General features: G+C 38.1%; 2 protein-coding genes and 3 pseudogenes across 2 annotated transcripts; all 5 read left to right on the forward strand.

The window, feature by feature from the left end:
• Window positions 1-130: 130 nt before the first annotated feature.
• si:ch211-198a12.6 (uncharacterized) lies at window positions 131-5966 on the forward strand. Its single transcript, XM_027023516.3, has 2 exons — window positions 131-427; window positions 2301-5966. Exon 2 carries the CDS (start codon window positions 2437-2439, stop codon window positions 4015-4017), a length of 1581 nt encoding a protein of 526 aa, XP_026879317.1. The 5' UTR covers window positions 131-427; window positions 2301-2436; the 3' UTR covers window positions 4018-5966.
• A 4787-nt stretch (window positions 5967-10753) lies between these two features.
• LOC145660307 (toll-like receptor 4) lies at window positions 10754-12048 on the forward strand (annotated as a pseudogene).
• A 5508-nt stretch (window positions 12049-17556) lies between these two features.
• On the forward strand, window positions 17557-18791 carry LOC145660308 (toll-like receptor 4; annotated as a pseudogene).
• LOC113585813 (toll-like receptor 4) lies at window positions 18564-19932 on the forward strand (annotated as a pseudogene).
• Window positions 19933-21045: 1113 nt separating this feature from the next.
• On the forward strand, window positions 21046-24807 carry ftr14l (finTRIM family, member 14-like). Its single transcript, XM_027023518.3, has 6 exons — window positions 21046-21495; window positions 21919-22014; window positions 22161-22394; window positions 22551-22710; window positions 22814-22873; window positions 23539-24807. Exons 1-6 carry the CDS (start codon window positions 21076-21078, stop codon window positions 24060-24062), a joined length of 1494 nt encoding a protein of 497 aa, XP_026879319.2. The 5' UTR covers window positions 21046-21075; the 3' UTR covers window positions 24063-24807.
• Window positions 24808-24920: the final 113 nt, after the last annotated feature.

The following is a 24920-nucleotide window of genomic DNA, read 5'->3' on the forward strand; positions in this document are numbered from 1 at the left end:
TGCGCAGCATAAACCCCATCGAAAACATTTTGCATGAAGGCTTGTTACGTTAGCGATGACCCCTACCATTAGTCGGAGCAGTAGGTACAGCCTGGCAAAAAGACTTAAGATAGCTATCGGGTGTGGTTTGGTGTTTTGCCACATTCACTACTACTGTATTGTAGAGAAGGCGTAACATTTCATAACGCCAAGACGTTAGGTGGCAGATGTGTGCTGGTTTTGTGGAAGACTTGTCTTTTTGCTCATGCGCTTAAACATACTTGGCGCCAGAAGAGTCGTGGCGCCAGTCCTTCTGCGTCCAGAGAGAAAGAGTGCAGACCGCAGCCAGGTTGTGCAGACGCAAGCGAAGATCCAGAGGCCGTCGATTGTGCAAACCCTGCAAGTAGCGATCTCTTTGCTTCTTGAAGATCAATCTAAGGACAAACAGGTCGGAAAAATCCCTAAAGTTTGTTTTTGTATCCTAATGTACAATATATGTATATTTTGTTGTATCCAAATTAATCCGTGGTTTCAGATTAAACTTTGTAAATTAACCTAACGTTAGCTAGGTAGCTGGCTAGCTGCTAGCTAGCTAACTAGCGTGCTATGGTGACAAAGTTAATTTGCAATAGACGTTAGTCTTAACCCGTTTTTTTCCATTCAATATGTATTATTTATTAATATTTATTACGCCATAATTAATATAGTTATATTTAACAGGTTAAAATTGTACTTTATCCTGGTTTAGCTCGTGTCAGTAGTAAACTCCGTGAACGTCACTAAGCTTGAATATCTTGGTTAGCAATGGCGGTGTCCATCTCGTAGTCCGCTAGCTAGCGAGGTGGTTAGTTTAGCAAAATGGTAGGCCATGTTGTTTCACTGAGCTAAGAATGTGCTGTAAGAATTTTCAGCTAGCTAGCTAGCATTATCTACACTATTTGTAGTGATTGTCGACTAGGTAAAAACTAGGTAATTTACGAAGGTTTTCCAAACACAAAACACCAGCACGTTCGTTTTATGTGTATCTTTGCGACGACAAAGGACTCGCCTTGCTGGTTATGTAAGATGGGGGACGCCTTTCCCGGGCTTTTTGCGAAGTGTTCAACCATAGTTAGCCATTTTTCGAAGCCATTATTTTAAAGTCTTACCGGCGCTCTATGCGACCATGTTTAACAACATTTTACTTTGGTGTCGGGGCGAATTTGTAGTCGTGCCTCGAGTTTTAGGACGCGTTATCCCGTTTTGTATTTGTTCACGGCGTCGCTGTGCTCTAGCACAAGTGCGTGGCTACATGCACCTTGAAGGGCGGAAGCTAGCGGCGGCCATTTTAGAGCTAGTTAGCTGTTTCAACCTCAGTCGCACAAGATGAACACCGCGAAAGGCGTTGTAATTCTTCGAAGTGGTTGTGTCAGTTTCCGTAAGTTGGAACGTGAGGGTCTGTATATTGGACTCATAAACAGAAGTGGATATATAATTCCACTTAAATTGCCTGTTTAACTAAAATATTCTTTATGAACTAGCTAAATTGCTAGTTAGCCAGCTAGTTAGCAGATATTGCATGCTTCACGAAGCTAACTAGCAAGCTATTTAGCCAGCTAACCTAGCCAACAATGGCATACCAATGTTTACTTTCTGGATAGTTGCATATTACGAGTTAGCCAGTTGTAATATTAATATAACTTTACTACTGTTTCTTTTAAAAAACAAGTCAATGTCATAATTTCATCTGCGGTTCAGACTTTCTAAGAAGTTTGACTGAACTTTGTTTTAACAGGTATACATAGCCAGCTAACTTAGCCGATGGACAGTTATTATTAGGCTAACAGTAGCCAGATTTTAGCAATACAGAAATTTGCTAACTAGCGTAATGGTAATGGCTATATAGCCTTATTTGTGTTTACTGTGTTTGTTAAATCGCTTCCATAATCTATTTTGGTAATGGACGACATGCACTTTGGTATTGGCATGCTCCTGTGTCAGCCAACAGCACTTTTAGTTAGTGTGATGAATGTTTTGTTTATGCAGCTTGTTCACTTAGCATATCAACATTTCAGGTGTTAGCCTAGTGGCCAAGCAGTTTGATGTAAACTAGCCTTTTGCAGGTTCAGATGCGTTTAGCCATACCCCTGTTTGCCCATACCCCTGTTTGCCCTTTCCAGTTGTAGTTGGTAAATTTAATTGCCAGTAACTTTGTGTAAAATCCATTGAGAATTGACTGTCTGTCTGAATGCATTCAATGTCCATGAATGTTTTCCCCTGTAATTGTTAATTAATTGATTGTTCTTCATATGCGGAAAGTCAGCCTTTTGTCTTCCCAACAGGCAGGATTTCTCCTGGCTCAGGCTGGTTTAAAAGGACCTCAGGCATCTTTTTATTCTGAGAAAGCGGTGCTCCCAGAGCAACGCTAAGTTTCACTTAAACGGGAAGACGGAAGTCGTCAGGCTGGAGTGTGTCTTGATGGCCGAGTCAGAGACTGAGTGTGACACACCAGGCCTTGATACACTGGGGTCTGAGTGTGTCATTGCACACACACAAGTTGGAGACTTGCACTATGCAGCAGAGACAGAGATCATTACCCAAGAGGACAAGAGGCTTGACCTGGAAGCTATCCATGGAGATCTTGGGGCAGTGGCCTGTGTTGATGCAGTTACAGAGACAGACCATGACTACACCAAATCTGAGGTGCAACACGACCCCCAATACTTTGGAAGTGCGGACATGAAGGGCAATGAGGCCCTGCTTGGTGAAGTGCTGTTGAAGGCGGAGATGGGTGGAGCAGGTGCAGAGCATGTTGTAAAGGTTGAGTCAGACCATGGAGGAGAGCTTACAGTGGAGTCAGAGAATGGTGTTGTCATTCATGAAGCTCAGGGTCTGCAGTGCAATGAGTGTGGAGAGATATTTGGCAGCATGACTGATCTGCATCAACATTTTGAAATCCATAAAGCAACAAATCCCTACATCTGTGTCCACTGTGGTGAAAGCTTTGCTGTAGAAGCTAGTCTTAGGGGGCATATGAAAATACATATGAAGGAGAAGAGCTATGCCACCACAGGTGTAGAGATGGTAGGTAAAGGAGTCATTGATGCATTTAACCTGAAACCACATCAGATGATGCACTCCCCTGAAAAGCCACACAGATGCTCTGAATGTGGGAAGAGCTTTGCTGCAGCTATCACACTCAGAGAGCATATGAAGATGCATTCTGATGACAAGCCCTACAAGTGTACCCAATGCAGGAAGAGTTTTGTCCGTAGGCGCCACCTAAAGAAACATCAAGAGCTGCATGCTCGTGAGAAGCCGTTTAACTGCCCCCAGTGTGGTAAAGGTTTCACTACTGCTTCTAATCTGAAACAGCATCAGAAGACCCATGCTGGTGATAAGCCACATAGATGCTCCCAATGTGGCAAATGTTTTGCTGCAGCAGCCACTTTGAGAGAACATCAACGGATTCATTCTGGTGAGAAACCCTACAAGTGCAACCAGTGCAGGAAGAGCTTTGTGAGGAAACGCCACCTGAAGAAGCACCAGCTGGTCCACCAGGGTGGCAAACCATACAGATGCTCTCAGTGCGACAAAGGTTTTAACCACTCTTCGTCCTTGTCAAGACACCACAAGGTCCATCTGGAGGCTAAGATGTACCCTCAGTCTGACAAGGAGTTCTCTTATGATACTCCTATGAAGAGAGGAATGCATACAGGTGAAAAGCCATACAGCTGCAACCACTGTGAGAAGAGCTTCAATCACTCATCATCCCTATCCAGGCATCAGAGAACTCATTCTGATGGAAAATCTTATACCTGTGCCCACTGTGGCAAGAGGTTTAACCATTCCTCTTCTCTTGCAAGGCATCAGCGTGTTCATTTGGATGAGAAGTCGTCCTATAGTGCTATTCCGTCAGGAAAGGGATTCCCTCATACTACCATCTTGAAACAGAGAATTCTGCAGAGTGAGAAACCATACAGGTGCTCTCAGTGTGGAAAAGGTTTCAATCATTCTTCTTCTCTGTCTAGGCATCATAGAATTCATATTGATCAGTAAACTCACCACTGAAGTGTTGGGTGTATTTTACAAATTGTCCCAGTTTAGTTGCAGGTCAAACCTAACCCATTTATATGGGTGAGTTTGTCTTCAGAAAAATAAAAAATCTAACTTTAATCTGGGCCTACAGAAGGATGTTGATGCTATATTGAAAGTAAGCTTTTGGTTAAATCCTTTACCTTTTAAGAGCGATGAATTTCAATACGTGGTATGATTGACATTTAGCCGATACAGATCTGCGTAATGTGCATATAAAGCTTGCTGTTTTTAATTTGACTCCTGTATAATAATGTAGACACAACTTGTAGCAATTTCATGCTTAGTGACTTGGGCCAGTTATGCTCTTAGTAGTGTCCTTGGAGTTAAGATGGATGGTTTCAGAAAGTGGTGCATCCAGGATGTGTCCAGACCGACCGTATTGAGCTTTAGACATAAATGGTGGCCAAGTCCAACAGATTTTGACTCGCATAGGCACTCCCTAGTCCTTGTATCTTTTCCCCATCTCCTTTATGGGCTGTTCAAAAACATTTGTAAATAAGTGTTAATTTTTTTATATACATATGTATGGGTAAGTAGTGTGCTTTTTTTTTCTTTTTTTTTTCTCCATCTGTTGGATGTATGATCCAGTCAGTCTTAACCATCTTTATTTTGAAATGAAAAATTGGGATGGTGCTTGAGGTGTTTCACTGGCTCCAGACAAGTTGTTAACAAAGGTGAGTCTGAATAAATGGTAAAATCTGCCTCAGTTACTGCAACTAAAATACAAGAGGGCTCTACTGCTTTTAAGAGCAATCACATCTGCTGAGTAGTGAGCAAAATACAAATGAGTATTAATTGTAGCATACATTCAATAAAGTACTTGCGGTCATGCCCTTATCACACGTTCTTTATCTCTGATGTCCCACATTGTACAGGGAGTTTAGTTCTGAATGAGCTACAGAAAAACATTGAGATGGGTCAACAAGAACTAAATTTTCCATCCTGTCTGGCTGACTTCAGTATATCTTATTTGGCCTCTGATAAATGATTGTATACTACAAATTCTGTGTAATTTGATCTAAATATTGCCTCTAAAATGTTGGTATACTAGATGCATTTGGTATTGCACCACTCACTAATGGGGAATGGGGAAATCATTGACATTTGTATGCAAACTTGTTCCTTGCAATTGCTATAGAACTAGTTCGGTCATTCATCTCTATTTTTATTTATATATATATATATATATATATATATATATATATATATAAAATTATATTATATTATAAAAACCTGTAGTTAACTTGTATTCTGGACGCATCCAGCAATTTATCAAAAATTAGTGTAATAGATTGTGTATACTAAACAATGAATAAAAGTATAGCTTGCTCTTGGTTCACTTTTTTTTTTTTTCTCAAAATTCCATGGATATATGCTTTCTACTTACAGTTCTATGTATGGAGGAAAAACTTTTACAAACTGATGTATTTTTTTAATATGGTTTGGGAAAACGAAAGGAATACTGTTTTTATGGGAGTGAACATTGACACCCCTCCCCCCAATTTGGATGATTGTGCTTCTTCTCATAGCATAGGCTTATTCATTGTTAGATAGGTGCCTTATTGCATGCTGTGTAGAAATGTATGTTGAGCTGTAATAGAAAAAAAAAGGTTTTTGGCTCTTCCCTTTTGTTCCTTTACATACTAACCAACATATTTTACTTTTGATTTCAGGTAATTTGTTTTGCTTCTCTGTATATGAATATATGTTTACACTGTTACTGCTGTCTTTTAATTTCTGTCTGTCAGCTGGCCTCATTGTAGAATAATTAGAGGTTAAAATGAGGAGTTACAATGCCATTGATCCATATTTTGATTGCCCTCTTAAGTGGTCAGATATTGTTCCATGTCTCTTCCCCATCTTTGAGTGGCACACATATGGATAAATAAAGGTTCTTGACTATCTGTTTACCTGTTTTTTCCTGATTTATTTTTTTGTTTAAAGTTTATTTATTGATGAGACTTTGTCCAAGAAGGTTCTGTAGAAACAATCGTTCTCTAGGTACATGTCCTTTAACCACCACCATAGACAACGGAATACCTTTTTGGAGCTATCAATTACATGAATGTCAAGCACTCGGTGCATCTATGAAATGCTATTACCGTTTAACAATAATTGCCAAACAATAACCTTTGGCATTGGTAGAGATTATGAAATATGTTCTAGGAATTACTGCACAGGGCAAAAAGTGACTTAAGTCCTTCACTAGGCATCAAAGCTTACAATCTCAAAGTTCAAAATATGCACAATAAAAAAAAGTTGCAGTGTGGAGTTAAATACAGTATAATTTACTATGCAATGCATGAATACAAAATTCATATTACAGTTTGTAAATCATGCCTGTTAGTGTATCGAAGTTATAAATAGTGTGCCGATTGCACTATTTTGAAGAGACCAGCTGACTGAAAAGGTTCCTCCTACTGGAATCTAATTTCTGAGTTCTAGGTTTCATTGTTTATTTTTCTGGTACAATGTGGCAGAACCTTGTTAACCTTTCAGAGGATAGCTATAAGAAAATTACAGTAGTAGTAAATGTCCATATAGACATGCTTCTTTGCCACTAATGTATCTCCAGAATGCCTAAAGGCAGAAGGAAACACTTCTGATCAAAGTGCCACAGTGAACAAAATGTAACTTTCTACCATCTAAATGAATTGTAGTGAAAGATTTATTTGATTTATCTGAGTAGGTTGTACCAAATGACAAATCCTTGCAAAAACAAATCCTAAATAGTAGCCTATGACATGATTCACTCAATTTGTGTATAGTAAACATGATGGGCTATGTTGTACTGGGGTTCTCACAAGTTAACCCCTTTACTCAATCTTAAGTACAGTAAATATATTCTGCCTCCTTTTGTGGCCATGCCTTACATGTCCAGCACAATACCCATCCTTTTTTGGATTAAAAAAAACCCAACAGCTCTCAAAGTGCATAAAGCAGTTGATCCTGCCACTGACACATTTAATATTTTTCTCTTTTTGTCTTGTCTTTCTTCATGTGTTGGGCACTGGCTTTTTGGTAGGATGGATGTGTGGTTAAAATATACGTTTGTAGAAATGGCTTTGGAAGTGCTGTGATTTTGGGAGGTGCAGGTGAGAGTGCCTGTGCTAGAGCCATGGAACTGTGCTGATTCAGAGGAGGGAGCAAACACGATAAGCAGACTAGTTGCTCAATCAGGGCTGCCCAGGTCCATGCTACAGAAGCACTTGTTCAACAGGATCAGGTGTATTAGGGTTGGAGCTAAACCTGACAGGACCATACCTGGACACATGCAAGAGGATCGATCCGATTCCTTGGTATATGGCCTTGTGGAAGGGCACTTCCAGAAATTCATATGTATTTGTTTATATTTTACTTTAAGTTCATCTAATTGCCTTGGAACTCTGAGTCAATTGGAAGTTATTTATTAAACATACAAATTTCATTCATATATTTACAGTACCCTATCTTCATGCTGACAAATTATTTGTAAGATTGCAAGTTGAACCTCATTACCAAAACCTATGGAGTTTTTGTGTTGCTACTGCAACTTAAAAAATAATTCTATGGTAAGATGAAACAAGTGCTTTCGGCATAAGGATCCCAGCAGAAATCACATAAGAACCTTACACAATGGGATGGTGCCAACAAGTTGTTTATCACAGCACATGGAATAATGGACTCATTTATCTCTATATTTTAAAGCAAAATCAAACAACCTCAGCTTGTAGTTTAAAACAGACTACTCGCTGCATCTTCAAGCAGGACAATGATCCAAAGCGTTTCTGCAGATCCACAAAGCTGAGGTACTCACCTCCACTTTTTGGTTTCTCAAACAGCAGGAGCGTTATGTGTTGAGGGGGAAGGGATGGACTATGAGCTATATATACACACAGCATGTGGAAAGTCTTCAGACCCTTTCACTTTTTCCACATTTTGTTATGTTCTAACCTTGTGCTTTAAAAATCGAGTCCCCCCCCCCAATCATTTTGCGAAAATTATGGAATTTTTTGCCAATTGGTTGAAAATGAAAAATGTAACAATATTGCATTGGCATAAGTACTCAGACCCTTTATTCAATACTTAGTTGAAGCACCGTTGGCAGTGATTACTGCCTACAGTCCTCTTCAGTATGATGCCACAAGGTTTGCACATCTGGATTTGGGGATTTTCTGCAATTCTCTGCAGATCCCCTCAAGCTCCTTCAGGTTGGATATGGACTGTCGGTGGACAGCCATTTTCAGGTCTCTCCTGAGATGTTTGATTGGGTTCAAGTCACGTCTGGCTGGGCCAATCAAGGACATACACAGAGTTGTCCCTAAGTCACACCTGTGGTGTCTTGCCTTTGTGCTTAGGGTCATTGTCTTGTTGGAAGGTGAACCTTTGGCCCAGTGTGAGGTCCCAAGTGCTCTGAAACAGGTTTTCATTAATATCTCTGTACTCCCTCAACCCTGACCAGTCTCCCTGTCCTAAATGCTGAAATTCACCCCTGTGTAATTCACCCCTGCCACCATCGTGGTTCACTGTAGGAACGGTATTTAGCAGTGACTGGTTTCCTCCAGACACGACACTTAGAATTGAGCCCAAAAGGTTCAATCTTGGTTTCATCAGATGAGAGAATCTTGGTTCTCACAATCTGAGAGTCCTTTAGGTGCTTTTTTGCAAACTCCAGGCAGGCTTTCATGTGTCTTTTACTGAGGAGATGTATCTGTCTGGCTATTCTGCCATAAAGCCCAGATTGGTGGAGTGCTGCAGTGATGGTTTGTAGAGGTGTCTCCCATCTACACACATGATCTCTGGAGGTCAGCTAGAGTGAGTTCTTGGTCACCGCTCTTCCAAACGTCTTCCATTTAAGAATTATGTAGGCCACTGCTATTGGGACTTTCAGTGCAGCAGAATTTTTTTTGTATCCTCCAGATCTGTGCTGCCACACAATCCTGTCTCTGAGCTCTACAGGCAGTTATTTCCTCCCCATGGCCTGGTTTTTGCTCTGATATGCATTGTTAGCTGTCAGAACTTATACAGGTGTGTGTCTTTCAAATCATGTCCAATCAACCTATTTTACCACAGATCTCAAAGATGATCAAGAGAAATGGGAGGCCCACAGAGCTAAATTTCAAGTGTCATAGCAAAGGATCTGAATACTTATGTCTGTGCAAAACTGTAGTTTTTCCTTTACAATAAATATGCATATATTTCAAAAATTCTGTTTGCACTTTGTCATTATGCAGGGTATTGAGTGCAGAATGATGGGGAAAAACTAGATTTCTTATTTTAGTGCAAGGCCACAACATATTAAAATGTGAAAAACATGAAAGGGTCTGAAAACTTTCTGAATGCAATGTATATGTGTGTGTGTGTGTGTGTGTGTATATATATATATATATATATATACACACACACACACACACACACACATAATGTATGCATAATATAATTATTTTTCTGTGTAAATGTATACAATTCAATATAATAGAAATAATTAAGGGAACGTGAGAGTTGCTTATGCATACGCAAAAAGTACAAATGTACATAGCATGCACAAAATGCACATTTGTATTTCCTATAAGTACTCCATAATTTTTACAGAATTTTAAAATAAAACATAAAGGTTACAGTGCTGCTACAGATTTTGTAGGTCTTATCCAAAAATGTTGTCTGATGTTTAATTTCTTAGGTGTACACCATGCCCCCTTATTGGTTTCTTATTTCATCCAGAGTTTCTCACATATTTGGTTACATACTCAGTCAGACATTTTGGTATATTGATTATGCTTTGATATGACTATTTTGCACAAAGCCAAAGTTCTTTGTTCAACCTTGTTCAAAATGTAAATGGAGAAAAGTGTGAAAATGTATGCTTTGATATCTAAATCAGTTACAAATCTTTTTATATTTTGTATATTTTGACATTAAGTTTTATATGTCTTTAGAGCAACAATTATATTTGTCTATGACTGGTAAGATATATATCCATAAAAAATTCCACAGTGTATGTGGCCTCAACAAAATACCACTGATTATATGATTGATATTCTTGATAAATGATGGACACTATTCACGGAAAGCAAGGAATCTCACATATGTACCCACTGGTATTCCTATATCCACATTTTGTCCATTTCATAATCATTATCAAACATTAATCTACTCTAATATTAAATAACAGAACCATAATATTGCATATTTTGGCCTTTCAGAGGCCATATCCAGTGTATTGCTGATGATGCTTTTCACAATGTGAAGAACGTGACAACTCGAATTTTGACTGGAAATCCTGTGTCATATAAATGTTCCACTAAACAAGCTTACCAAGCTTCAGGAACTACACGTTGGGACCAAAAACATTTAATCCATGGCTCATGCAGTATTCATGACAAACTTCAGACTTCCGTTTACTTGATCTGCATGCCAATAACATATGCATCATGTGACTACTTCATGAGACGTGGGGAGCTTAACATACAGGGTGCCTTTGTTTCCTTAAACACTCAGAGTGATAGCCTAAAAGCACTCAGTGGTCATCAGTGGAGGCTGTAGACTGACCAACACAATTATGACACCTAATGCTGATTTTCTTGATGATCTCTATTTGCTGTTTTATTAGACTAACGAAATTCTCAAATCAAGTGTCACATTCCCAAATCAATGTGCTCCATTGTATGGTCACTGCAACTGAAATTACTCTTGAAAAAAGCAATATCAGTAATGGATAATGCAGTTTCATTGTCTTAAAGAACTTTATAGAATTAATAGTGAAGTACCTATCTTACTCAAACATTCACATGTATATTTAAAAAAAAACTTGTGATGGTTGATCACAAGCCTATTTTTATTAGCCTCAGTGACATACCCAACCTCCAGCATGTAGTCAGATGTAGTTTCTGAGTAGAAGCAATTTAATTAGCAATTTACATTATTGCTGTTTCAGCATTTCACAGAGATTCCAAACATTGACAACCTTAATCTGAGTGTTAATTCAGCCATATATTTTAACAAAACTCCATTTGCTAGACTTCCCTCTGTGGACATATTGGATTTACATTATACATATTTAAGTGGACTAAGTGGGCAATTTTAAATATTTAATAACGTCAAGCATTTACAAATACTAGATATGTCATATTCACATTCAGACCTTTTTGAGCACTTTGACCTTTGGTTATCTAACCCAACTAAAAGTACTTAAAATAGCAGGGAACCATTTCCAAAAACATATAACTAGATATATATTTGGAAGTCTCATAGTTTTGGAAATTCTTGATATCTCAAATTGTGGTATTGAGAACACAAGTTAAAGAACTTTTAAATATCTCCAAAAGCTACACCATGGTGCAGACCAAAAGTTAATGGTTCTGGTTTCCTATTGGTTTCCTAACCTATCCCAGATCCTAAAAGCTTGATGTTGTTAAAGGTAGACACAAATAACATTTCTAGTGTCCCAAATAATATTCTGCAAAATCTGCCCACAAATCTCTGTCATTAATCTGTTAGTTAATCCCACTGATTATTCCTGTTCACAATTAGTCTTTATTTTATGGATCAATAGCCATTAACCAATATTTCTACAACCAATTAATATTTTATGTAAACACTGCAACAAGACTTAAAACGTAGAGTCACTGACTTTGACACTGAAAGTTGTGTACACATTAGAAAACTGATGATTGTTTTCTTTATATGTGCTGTCATTCTTCTTTGCTTAGTTGTATCCTCATACGAGGTTATCGGTGCTCCAAACAAGAATATTCTTATGAATCTTTTGTGATCTACTCTAGCAAGGTTGACATGAGATCTGGATTTGTTTGGATGGCTGTTTTCACAAAATATTAAGTCACTCCCTCTCCATTACAGTGATTTAAGCAATGGTTTGCGTCCTACCACATGTTCATATTATGTGACATTGAAAAGATGCTCATCTGCCCCTGGCACGCTCTCCTTAGGTGCACCACAAGGATCAGTGCTGGGACCTCTCTTCTTTTATTTCTATATTTAACCTGTGGGAGAGGTAGCATGCTTGTAGATTCTCCTTCAACTGGTATGCTGATGGCACATGTCTGATTCTCTCCTTCAACTGCCCCTCCTACCTGAAAGCAATAATCTTCACACCATTTATGCCTCAAGTACAGCCCCACTGTCCCTCAGGAGACAGGGAAGACGTACATCACGTCTCTTCTGTGCTAGCACCCAGATGGTGGAATGAATGAACAGTGGATCATTGCTGTCTTCAGATATAAACTGAAGCCCAACCTCTTCCAATGGCCTTTGAAGGATTTCTAGGCACTTCAAAAAATAAGTAGTTCTGCATTTAATTTATATATGTACTTAAATTCCCCTGTTACTTGTATTTTCTCCAAGAGGGCTTTTAGCTGAATGGAACCATTAGACTCTTATGTACTAGCATAAAGATTACTACCATGGAGACAAAATATTTTGTAAATTGCTCTGCACAAGAGCACCTGCTAAATACCAAAATGTAATTAAGTTCAGCATTTGTCTTTGTTTAGATAAGCAGAGACAAGCATTATATTATTCTATGGGAATTCTTGGAATAAAAACCCAATTCACTTTTTGAATGGAATACTTTTGCTTTTTGAAAAAAGAGGAAATGAGTCTTACCTCTATACATATAAAAACCGCAACACAAGCTCATCAGTAAGATGAAAAATTCCTGTTTTGTAGACCACCCCCATTATCTAAACAAAAGGTTATGATTGAGTTGACTGAATATATAATAAGCCATAACAAGAAGAGAAGAATTGAAGGGGGGAATATGGCTTGGATTTATAAAGCAACACTGAGTATGGTTTGATGTCTAGTTCTACTTTGGCCCCATGTAATAAGATACAGTATCTTGCAAAGGTTTATTCCCCCGTGGTCAAATTCTGTTACTGTGAATAGCTAAGCAAAAAAGAATCGGATTTCCAAGAGGCACGAAGTTAAAGATGACATTTCTTAAATATTTTAAACATGACAACTTTATTTCCATCTTTTCTCAGCTTGAAAATGACAAAAGGAAAAGGGCCCAAAGTTTGGTCACCCTGCATGGTCATGACTTACTAACACCCTGTTTGGCAAGTATCATCACTTGTAAATGCTTTTACATAGCTAGCTAGGAGTCTCATTTTTGTTTGGGGGATTATCACCCATTCTTCCCTGCAAAGGTTTTCTAGTTTTGAGATTCTATGTCCTTCTTACATTCACTGTTCTTGAGGTCTACACTGTGTGCACAATTATTAGACAAGAGAGTATTTTGACCATATCATAATTTTTATGAATATCTTCCAACACCAAGATATTGGAAGATATCAAAGATATGGAAGCGTGATCACAGAACTGTTACAGAAAGATGGATGTGTGTGTATGTGTGTGTGTGTGTTCCAGGTTCACTGCCAGGATTTCCCCCGTTTGAGACCCCACCCCATTCCTTGCCAGGTTTTAAAGACAACTGCTCCTACTATACAATGGCCACTCCCAAAAGTGAGAAGGAGGAAAAGAAGAGAGAAGGGAAGAGAGAAGTTTTATTAGTTGGGGTTTGTTTGGCTTGTGATTTAAAATTTTCTATGACTTTTGTGTATGACCTTGTTTCCCCCATTTTTGGACTTTGTTCTTTGGCTTTGCCCCTCCTGCTTTGGTAGCTGTTCTATATATGCTTATAGATATTGTGTAGAGTGTGTAAGTATTGTTTTGTTTGGTACTTTGGTGTTGGATACTGGTAGTAGGGAGTGACTGCAATTTTTGTTGGATGTGGGTTGCCTCTGTTTGTGTCAGGTAGTTAGGAAAGTCTGTTGTATGTTTCTTTTGTTGTTAGGATTAGTTAGTGTGTAGTTGTATTTCATTAGTGTGGGTTTTGTTTACTATTTTGGCCTGGGTCACTCCTGAAGACATTTGCACCAGTATGATTGTTTATGAATCATACACTGAAAAAAATCCTTCCATTTGTGATTCTGTATGTTTTATTGCTATTTACTTTTCACAACTTCCATTACGTTAGCTGTTTGCATTTATTTTTCCTTGTTACGGCCTCACAGCCTAGATGGGGTCGTAACAGAATCATCAAACGTTTTGTTGCAAATGGTCAACTGAGTTTCAAGAAACATGTTGAGGAAAAAAAGACGCAAATGAACTACCAAAGATTTGAGAAGAATCAAATGTGAAGCGACCAGGATCCCATTATCCACCAGTGCTGTCATATTCCAGAACTGCAACCTACTTGGAGTGCCCAGAAGTACAAGTTGTTCAGTACTTAGGGACATGGCCAAGGAAGGGAAGGCTGAAACCTGACCACCACTGAACAAGAAACATAGGGTGAAATGTCAAGACTGGGCCAAGAAATATCAGAAGACAGACTCTTCAAAGGTTTTATGGGCTGATGAGATGAGAGTGACCCTTGATGGACCAGATGGAAGAGCCTGGGGCTGGATCAGTAATGGGCACAGAGCTCCACTTCAACTCAGATGCCAGCAAGGTGAAGGTATGATACTGCTATGGGCTGGTATTATTAAAGATGAGCTTGCTGGACCTTTTTGGGATGAAGATGGACTCAAAATCAACTCCCCAACCTACTGCCAGTTTTTAGAAGACACTTTTTTTCAAGCACTGGTACAGGAAAGTATCTGCATCTTTCAAGAAGACCTTGGTTTTTATGCAGGACGATGCTCCATCGCATGCATCAAAGTACTCCACTGCGTGGCTTCAAGTTGAAGTTCAAGAGGTTTTATTGTCATTTCAGCTATATACAAGTACACAACAAAAACGAGACAATGTTCCCCCATGGTGCAACATAAAAACAACAAGTGCAAACAGTCCAATATAGTGCAAAATGTCATTAAATAAACATTAAATAAACAATAATAAATACAGGACAGGACAAATACAAAATACAAAATGAGCAGACAGTGCAATTGTTTAGTACAGTACACAGTACTGGGCATATGTAAAGCGTGTTGTGCATAGCAATCAGTAACATGCTACCCTGAACATAGCAATCACCGGTAGCAGCCAGAACAGTTCAGAGTACAGTGCTGGTTTAGTACAGTACTCTAGCAACAAGTAGGATAATGTGCAAGACTGCAACAGGAGTGCATAGTTTATTTGTGTGAGGTTTGACTTCAGCACTAGTCCGATGCAAAACAATGTGTGTGTATAGATATGTATGTGTGTGTGTGTGTGTGTGAGACTGTCTATAAGCATGTATAAAAGTGCCCATTTTGGAATCTGAATTGGAGTTAGCCAGAGTTCAGGAGTCTAATGGCTTCTGGGAAGAAGCTGTTGCACAGTCTGGAGGCGCGGGACTGCATGCTGCAGTACCTTCTTCCAGATGGCAAAAGGGTGAACAGTTCATGTGAGGGGTGTGTGGGGTCTTTCACAATGTTGGTGGCTTTCTGGATGCAGCGCGTTATGTAGATGTTCGTGATGGAGGGAAGAGAGACCCCAATGATCTTCTCAGCTGTTCTCACTATTCTTTGGAGGGTCTTGCGGTCAAAGGCGGTGCAGTTCCCAAACCAGGTAATGATACAGCTGCTCAGGATGCTCTCTACAGTACCTCTGTAGAAGGTAGTGAGGATGGGTGATGGGAGATGGGCTTCCCTCAGCTTCCGAAGGAAGTAAAAACGTTGCTGGGCTCTCTTGGTGATGGAACTGGTGTTCAGGGTCCAGGTGAGGTTCTCTGCTATGTGAACACCAAGGAACTTGATGTTCTTGACGATCTCCACTGAGGAGCCATTGATGGTAAGTGGGGAGTGATCTCACCTTGCTCTCCTGAAGTCAACAACCATTTCTTTTGTCTTGTCAACATTCAGATACAGGTTGTTGACCTCACACCAGCTCACCAGTTCTCACCAGGCTTGCCAGTAAAGACCTTAAAGATGCAAAGATGACATGGCACCCTTCGTCACCTGACCTAAACCCTATTGATAACTTGTGGGCCTTCTTAAACTGGAGATTTACAGTGAAGGAAAACAGTACAGCTCTCTGAACAGTGTCTGGGAGGCTGTGGTTTCTGCTGCACAAAAAGTTGATTGTTAACAGATTAAGAAACTGACAGATTCCCTAATGGAAGACTGTTATTGAAAGGCTTGCTATATTGGTCACTGTTTTTGTTTTGGTTTGGGTTTTTTGTTAGTTTTTTTTTATGTCAGAAATGTTTATTTGTAAATTGAGTTATTTATTCTCACTTTAACTAGATGAAAATAAACAAGTGAGATGGGAATTTTCATTTTTCATTTAGATGCATGATTCTGCACACTAATAGTTGCTCAATAATTATACACACATGGACATTCTCCTAAGAAAGCCAAAAACTCACTTTTACTTTCTTAAATATTCAGGTTTGGGGTTTATTAACATTTTGGATTGACTGAGAACACTGTAATTATTCAATAATAAAAATAATCCTCAAAATACAACTTGCCTAATAATTAAGCACACAGCGTATACACAAATTTTCAATGATGTTTAGGTCAGGGGACTATGAGAAACATGGTAAAACCTTTAGCTAGCACCTCTCAAGGTAGTCCATGGCCATCCTCCTCTTCGACTTATTTTTAAAAGCACATAGTATGATGTATGCTTCCATAATTTTCTGCTGTTTAATTGAATCTATCCCTCCTTCTACCAGTCAAATGTTCCTGTGCCACTGGCTACAACACTACAAGTGCAACGCATGATTAATTCACCTCTGTATTTAACAGGTGGAGAGGTGTTCTATTCACAAACTTATGAAATCTTTTTGCTTCAAACATACTTTTGCTCATGTATATTTCATGTTTTATTTGATAAAGCTTTGAAATTTGCATCATCTAGATTAATGATGATTGTGAACAAGCCTAAACAATGGCTGAGACCTTGATAAAAGTTGTGAGATCTTGAATGTCTTGGGCTCAAACTTTGGCATGATGTACTTTTTTCACTTTTTGTACAAAACAAAACCAATACACTAATCTTGTTCAAAATGTTTCCTAATAATCTTTCAGTGATGATTTCAACTTTATGATTTTTGGAGATAAGTTCACCTTGTACTTTCTTAACTATTTACAGTAATAGAAATTTTACATTTGTACTTATATAATTCTTCTGAATGTCTCTGATTTTCTGCACCTTGTGCACTTCTGAACAAGCAGCTGAGACCCCTGAGGCCTGACCCACTCCCCTCCCTCTCTATGCCCCTCCCTTTTCTCCTCCTCCTGTGTCTCTCCTGCTTCTTAAGTTTGACAACACTCTAATGGTGTTGGCCTGACCACCTGAAGTTAGACTAGCACCCCTTTTCTGGATAAGAAAAAAATGATGGGAAGCTTCTCCATGCACAAGTAACCACTGAGAATCTGAGGCTCAAAACAGCCTCCTGTTTCTTCATTGCTAAATTTCCAGCACTTAGCTGACATCATCTGCATGTGACTAAATTTCTTCCTTATTTCATATGTGCACAATAAAACTTCCTCACAGATTTAGTTTCACACTCTGTTAGGCAACATTATTGGGGTAGTTGGTCATATTTTATTATGGCAGCCATTTGTATGGATGGAGGTATGTTTCTTTATATAGTTTTCATTCTTATACAAAATGGAAATGGTGAGGATTGCACAAAGATAAGCTTTGTTAAGTAAATCAAAGAAAAAAATAGATGTATTTGATGTTGTTCCTGTGATCAATTTGGTGCGCTATGATTATGAATCCCTATTTTACATAAAGAGTATGCAATGTTTTTCCACATCAGTCTCAAATCAAAATCAAAATTTAATCAAAATTTATTACTTCAATAACTACATATTTCATGATTTTGATTCACACAGTTAAAGGATGGATACTATTCGTGTGAATAAGGGAATCTTGCCTATATACCTAGCAGTATTCCTTATTCTATAGAGATACTGGACTTCAGTTTTAATTTCTTGCCCTCTTTGTACAAGTCTGTACTACACTGGCTGTATGGTTTACATGTCCTCGATCTTACAAGGCAAATGAGGTTTGTCTATACAGCAGTCAGTTTCAAGCATTAATCTTATCCTACCTTTATTGGATTTTAAATGAACAAAGCAAATCTTTAAATGTTCTTTCCCTTTCAGATGCCATATCCAGTACATTGCTGATGATGCTTTTCACAATGTGAAGAATGTGACTACTTTAATTCTGGCTGGAAACCCGATATCACATATAGGACCCGATGCCTTGAATTCATTACATAACCTACACAGATTACACATATCCATCATAAAAGTAAATCACATGACTGTACTGCATGAGATGAGGGGAAATATAACATTAATACTCTCCAGGAATTCAATATTATACATAGAACCAGGAGCATTTCGATATATCTTGCTCAGAGAGCTTAACATACAGGGTACCTTTGTTTCCTTAAACACACTGAGGGATAGTCTAAAAGCACTCAGTGGTCTTAATGTCAGCAAACTTATAATTGGAAGCTATATTCCAGCCATTTCTTTAAAGGCAGTTGATCCATATTATCTTGATAGTCTCTGCTTAATCAATTTCACAGAAATATATTTTCTCCAAAAAGAATCTTCAAATACTGAATTCCATGTGCTCCATTGTAGGGTTAATGCAACAAAAATCACTCTGAAAGAAGGCTATTTAAGAGTCATTGAATATGTCCCATTTCATCATCTTAAAGAATTTTATATAGGTAATATTTATCAAAAATACCTAAACTTTCTCATCTACATTCCTTAGAAAAACTGGTGGTGATTAATAACAGTTTAACCCCAACTGTATTGGGGTTTCAGTGATATGACCAACCTGCAGTATGTAGATCTGAGTAGAAACCAAATTTCACTCAAAGGATGTTCGTATTATTACAAAGATATGTTTAACATTCGCTACATCAATCTAAGCCTCAATGCAAACATAAATATAGACAGAAAACCATTTTCTGGTCTTGAATTGCTTGATGTATTAGATTTCCACCACACAAGGTTAGATGTAATTGGGCAATATGGAGACTTACAAAACCTGAAGTACTCAACATATTTAGACCTTTCATACACAAGTGTTACTTTCAGTTGCCATCCATCTTTTCAAGGTCTTAACAGTCTTAAGGTACTGAAAATATTTTGCCACACTTTTCAACGAGATATACTGGGGTATTTATTTGCAAATCTTACAGTTTTGGATGTTCTTGACATGTCAAACTGACATTGATCACATAATCTGGAAAACGTTTAAAGATCTGCAAAGACTACGGCATTTATTTCTTAGTCGAAACAAGTTGATGTTTTTCGATTTTTTGACACAGCCAAATGTTCCAAGCCTAACATGGCTTGCGGTAGAACAATATTGTGAGTATCCAACTTAATACTCTGCAAAATCTACCATCAAACCTCTCAGTTTTTGATTGATCTTTTAATCCAATCAATTGCCTTTGCACTCAAACAGATTTTATTCTGTAGATTATAAAAAATCAGAAAATATTTCCTCACCCTTATAATATTTTGTGTAAATCGCTGCCCCCCAGCTCAAAACTTAGTCACTGACTTTGACACTGAAAGTTGTGTACACATTAGAAAATTGATAATTATTTTCCATATGTGCTGTCATTCTTATTGTGCTTGCATCGGTTTTGACCTATAAGTTCCAGTTTTATCTGCAATATGCTTGTATCCTCCTCCGAGGTTATCAGGCCTCCAAACAACAATCATATTCTTATGATGCTTTTGTGATCTACTCTAGCAAAGATGAATGCTGGGTGTTGGATGAACTGGTGGACAGTCTAGAGAATGAATACCACCCATTCAGCTTTGTCTCCATATGTGGGACTTTGAAGTAGGCAAGGCCATCATCTCCAATATAATAGATGAAGGAATCCTGGGCAGTCGTAAAATTATAGTGGTTGTATCTAAACACTTTATTGAGAATTCCTAGTGAGTCTGATTTGAGTTTCAGGTGCCCCAGTCCTGGCTAGTGATGCAAGGCAATCCCATCATCATCATCATCATAATTCTAGAAGATGTGGAGGAGGAGACCAAGAACGTATTTGGGCTTCATAAGTATCTAAAAAAGAACACTTATTTGAAATGGAGCCAGAACCCTCTCAATAACATGAGATTCTGGATTCGTCTTAAGAAGGCTGTTATTGCTTCAAAATGATCTTTGTTCTAGGTTCTGAAACATTTTATGCTTACATTTCTTTTTTCAATGTTTTGTTTCTATGTTCATCATGCCCCTAGATCAATTTGCAAAATATTGTAGCAATACTGTATTCAATATCAATATTAAATGATTTGTTATTTCTCAGGCATTTGTTGCATGTATGTTATTGTCATGGATGTTACTGTGCTCATTGTGAATCTGTTTCTAATTTATTTTGTTGGAAGTTCAGTCTCTCTGGCCATTCATTTCTTTGAAGCAAAAAAAGAGGAAAAAAGAAAAGCAAAAACAAAACCCCTAAAACCCCAAAATCTAAAATCTCTGTGCCTTGAACTCAACATTTCAGTTCACAATGGTTATAGAAAAGTTTAGTATGCAAAATGCTGTACCTGAAGAAACATACCACTGATTTTTTAATAAAAAAAAAAAAAAGTTGTTCAAAGTATAGTGAGTGTATTCCCACTACTGCTAATAAGAAATGCATTGCTTATTATTTTGTTATGTCAGAGAGGAGATAAATTTCCTCTGTATTATTAAACAATACATAAAAATATTTGAATTTGTCAGTTTTTAAATGGAAAAGCCCCAGTATTAAAAAAAAAATTCTTGTAAAATGTGAAATTGTTTCAGTTCTTTATTTTAGCTCCAGAGTATTTTGCATGTGAAAAACCACCTCTACTTCTCTTTAAATAATTATCAACCAAATACCCTTATATGGAATACACTTATAAATGTACCATGTATTTATTTAACTTCTGCCTCCTCCCTCTGACCCCTTTGTTAGAATAGCATACTCCTCCAACAAGGCATACAGGTTTACCCTTCACTTCATTCATTCTTCACATTCCTCCATATAAAGCCTGTGACACAACAGTTTCAGTGAAACTAGGTGGCACACACAGATCTCTCCTGTACTTAAGAGAGCTTTAAAAAATGTCCCGTCGCAGCAGTATGATGGACCAGGGCCGCTACGGCACGCAGGGTAAGTCCCGGAGGCCTGATTTCTCTGACAGATACAACCGATACAGAAGATCGAGCAGCCAGAATGGTCAGCAAAATGTACTCTGTGATTTCTGCCTGGCGAAGAAGATGAGGGCCGTGAAGTCCTGTCTCACATGCCTGACCTCGTTCTGTGAGACTCACCTGCGAGCTCACTATGAATATCCAGCTCTGATGAAGCACAAGCTGGTGACAGCGACAGGGCAGCTGAGAGAGAAGATATGTGCAGAGCACGACAAGTTACTGGAAGTATTCTGTCGCTCTGATCAGAGGTGTGTTTGCGTTCTGTGTATCATGGAAGAGCACAAAAAACATGACACTGTTACAGCCGCAGCTGAGAGGACAGAGAAGCAGGTTGGTTTGTTTTTTTTATCTACTTCCATTCTCTATTTATACAGTCCTTCTCAGATTTGCAGTGAGGGCCTTGAAGAAATAAGGGCAACTGCAGCAACCAAAAAGTCACTAGATATCTTAAGAATATTAAATTATTTAAATGATTTATAATATTGTAAAAAAAATGTCAAGGCACAATGTGAAACCGAGCTGGATACAAAAGCAGGAAAATAATGAATTGAGGAACCTGTAAAAAGATCTTGGAAGGTACTGTAATACTCAGGTTTTCTGATGAACAACACAAACCATAAAGCACACACTCATAAGCTAATGATTACCCTCACAGGTGTCAGTAATCTTGTGTGTGCACATTTCCTGGTTTGTTTGCTCCTACAGTCTCTTTGGTCTGGACAGTGATGTATGCACTACATTCTACTCCTGCAGAAAGAGCTTGGGGTTACACTGATGACCTCTCAGCAGAAGATTGAGGAGCGAGTAAAAAAGTGGCAGGATCTAAGGCAGGCAGCTGAGTCTCTTAAGGTAGGTGGAGTCTCTGAAGGTAGGGCTTTGATCCTGGAAACAACTGAACACCCTCTGTCACTCTTTTTCTCCTCTCTGCAATACTGTATCTGTACCTTGTGTTATCTGCTTCACCTTGTGTATGTTCCGGTACTGTTTTCCCACAGCACTCATCTCAGAGTTTGTTAGAAGAGAATGATCGGATCTTCACAGAGTTAATTCAGGCTCTGGAGAGGAGGCATGCGGATGTGAAGGAGATGGTCCGAACTCAAGAGGTAGCCCTTTTGACTCAAGCAGAGAGACACCAGGGCCAGATGGAGGAAGAGATCACACTGTTGAGGATGAAACACAATGACCTGGAAAAGCTCTCGCACTCTGAGGATCACATCCATTTCCTACAGGTACCTGGCATAGAAAGTCAGTATGAAAATATTATACTTTTATAAACATGAAAAAAACAGTATGAGAACATTTTTAGGAACATGTGTATGCACTTTTATAATTTTGTACAAAAATAATGGAAATATGATAGAATAAGATTGTGCCTGTGATTCCAGAGCTGGCAGGCTCTAACTGGACCATCAGGGTATGAGGACTTGTCCAAAACGGCACTTGTCCCACAGCACACTTTTGATAAGGCAAAGAAAGCTATCTCTGATCTTAAAGTGCAGCTAGAGGATGTGAGTAAGGAAGAACTGAGTAAGATCTCACATGCAGGTTGGTAAAATATTTCTTTAAAGTTTCTTAATCATGGATGGAGCTTAACTCATTTGTTCTAAGTATTTATGACATTTGTATTTTTATTTATTTAATTTTGCAGTGAGAGATGTTCAAATTCTGCAGACTGTGCACCCAAAAACAAGGGAGGAGTTTTTACAATGTAAGTTTCTTCATTCAAGTCAAATTAGAGTTAAAGACACTTTTAGTATAACTTTATACATTTGTAAAGTAAGTTAATAATTTGACCTTAAAACTGCACGACAACCTTAAACTGTAAAGTCCTGATTAATATTCACTCTTAGAAAAGAGATTATGGTGAAAAGTGCACTTGCAATTTGCAAAATATTAACAGGCCATTCAATACAACGTATAATGCTGTCGGTAATCCATATTACAAAAGTGAAACTTTAGTTACTGTATGGGACTTCAGCAATGAATGATATTTAGTCTCCATTATTTTATGCATGAATGTCTCGGTGTGTAGCTCACCTGGTCACAAATAAGTACATGTTCATCATGTTGTTCATGTTCATCTGTGGTCATTTTATTCACTACATAAAACAAACTTTTGTGATGCAACATGTTCAGACAGGAGCCTAAGTGTACCTACATCCCATATCAAATTAGAGCAGATAAAACTGTAAACCTGATTAAGAAAAGTACTAGTATTGTTTACTTCAATCAAGAAGTTATAGTTTATCTTTTTTTTTTTAACAAATGTATAAATCTGCATTAGCATAAGTATATTTATTAATGTGCATGCATCTGAAACACTTGAAAAACTCCAACTTTTAATAATCTTTCTCTTTCCTGTTTTCTGTGAAGATTCCTGTAATCTTTCCTTGGATCCTCTAACAACTCACCCAAACCTGCACCTTTCCAAAGTAAACACCATGGTGCAAATGAGCAGTGATCTCAAGCAGTACCCTGAAAACCTGGAGAGGTTTGACTACTGGCAGCAGGTGCTTTGCAGGGAGGTCCTGTCTGCAAGTCGCTGCTATTGGGAAGTGGAATGGACCGGCACTGAGGCTGACATAGCTGTGACTTACAAGAACATTAACAGGAAAGGCAATGATAATGCCTGCAGCTTTGGCTGGAATGACAAATCCTGGAGCCTGTACTGCTCTGAGTCCAAGTACTCCTTTATTCACAACAGTAAACGTACCACTATACCAGTGCCCAGTTCTTCAAAAATAGCAGTGTATGTAGACCACAGCGCTGGAACACTAGCGTTTTACAGTGTGTCTGACACAATGACGCTCCTCCACAAGGTTCATACCTCATTCATCCAGCCAATCTATGCTGGATTTGGAGTCTGGGGTTATGGAACCACTCTAAGGATACTGTAAGAAAGGAATGTAAGAACACTCTATATACACACACACACATTAATATAATGCTGGTTCAAATATTTAAGTTTATTAGTTCTTTGTTGTTTTTATAAATACATTCTAAAGACACTAAAGGACATGTATATTTAAAAGCTTGACTTTGGCTTTTGAATATCCAATTTTCTTATTGGTTTAGCGACTGTCATTTGCAAAACTGAACTGAAGAAAAGAAAGAGAGAAGCTACAATAAATAGATGTAAAGTAGATGTTATAATTACACCCAACCACTAGATGGTATAATTCTATCTTTTTTGCTTAGTATTAAAAAGCCACATAAATTACTGGATTTCTGATTTGGTTTGAACAAAATTTGAGTATCTTACAAATTTTTAAAATAATGTTTATGTAGTATCCTTTCTCTTTGTTTGAAATTGTATGTCCACATACTTAAAAGATGTCTTTTATAATGTATAAAACACATGCATGTCCTGTATTTGTGCCAAGTGCAAGAATATTCACATTTAATTTAACAGATTCTTCATCCTAAATGTTTATATGTTAACAAACTTTGGTTACAGTGTTCAAAGGCACAATAAAATCAGCCATCCATTAGCTAGGGTCATTTGACTCCTGACAATTACTTGACCCTTTGACAAATATCCTGTACTCTGTACCACTATCCAATCCAAAGATTCCTTCCTGAAAATCAATAAAATCATCCCTTTTACCAGTGTTAATTTCCTCAAGGCCCAAATCCTGGCTGTTCCCACAAATGATTCATGAAAACTACACTCATATGTACATATTTATATATTCTAATCATCCATTGCAACAAATTCAGCATTCAAGTATAACTTGGACATGATGTTCTTACAA

Source organism: Electrophorus electricus, chromosome 12 (genome assembly GCF_041902795.1).
Source record: "Electrophorus electricus isolate QZ-2024a chromosome 12, ASM4190279v1, whole genome shotgun sequence".
In the NCBI taxonomy this organism is placed as follows: Eukaryota; Metazoa; Chordata; class Actinopteri; order Gymnotiformes; family Gymnotidae; genus Electrophorus; species Electrophorus electricus.

What these genes read in the sequence shown, in the direction of transcription:
- si:ch211-198a12.6 (XM_027023516.3), top strand. Translation starts at nt 2,437, where the DNA reads ATGGCCGAGTCAGAGACTGAGTGTGACACACCAGGCCTTGATACACTG.
- ftr14l (XM_027023518.3), top strand. Translation starts at nt 21,076, where the DNA reads ATGTCCCGTCGCAGCAGTATGATGGACCAGGGCCGCTACGGCACGCAG. An exon ending in GAGTAAGATCTCACATGCAG is followed by an intron (nt 22,711 to 22,813) that starts GTTGGTAAAATA and finishes TTAATTTTGCAG; the next exon opens with TGAGAGATGTTCAAATTCTG. An exon ending in AAGGGAGGAGTTTTTACAAT is followed by an intron (nt 22,874 to 23,538) that starts GTAAGTTTCTTC and finishes TTTTCTGTGAAG; the next exon opens with ATTCCTGTAATCTTTCCTTG.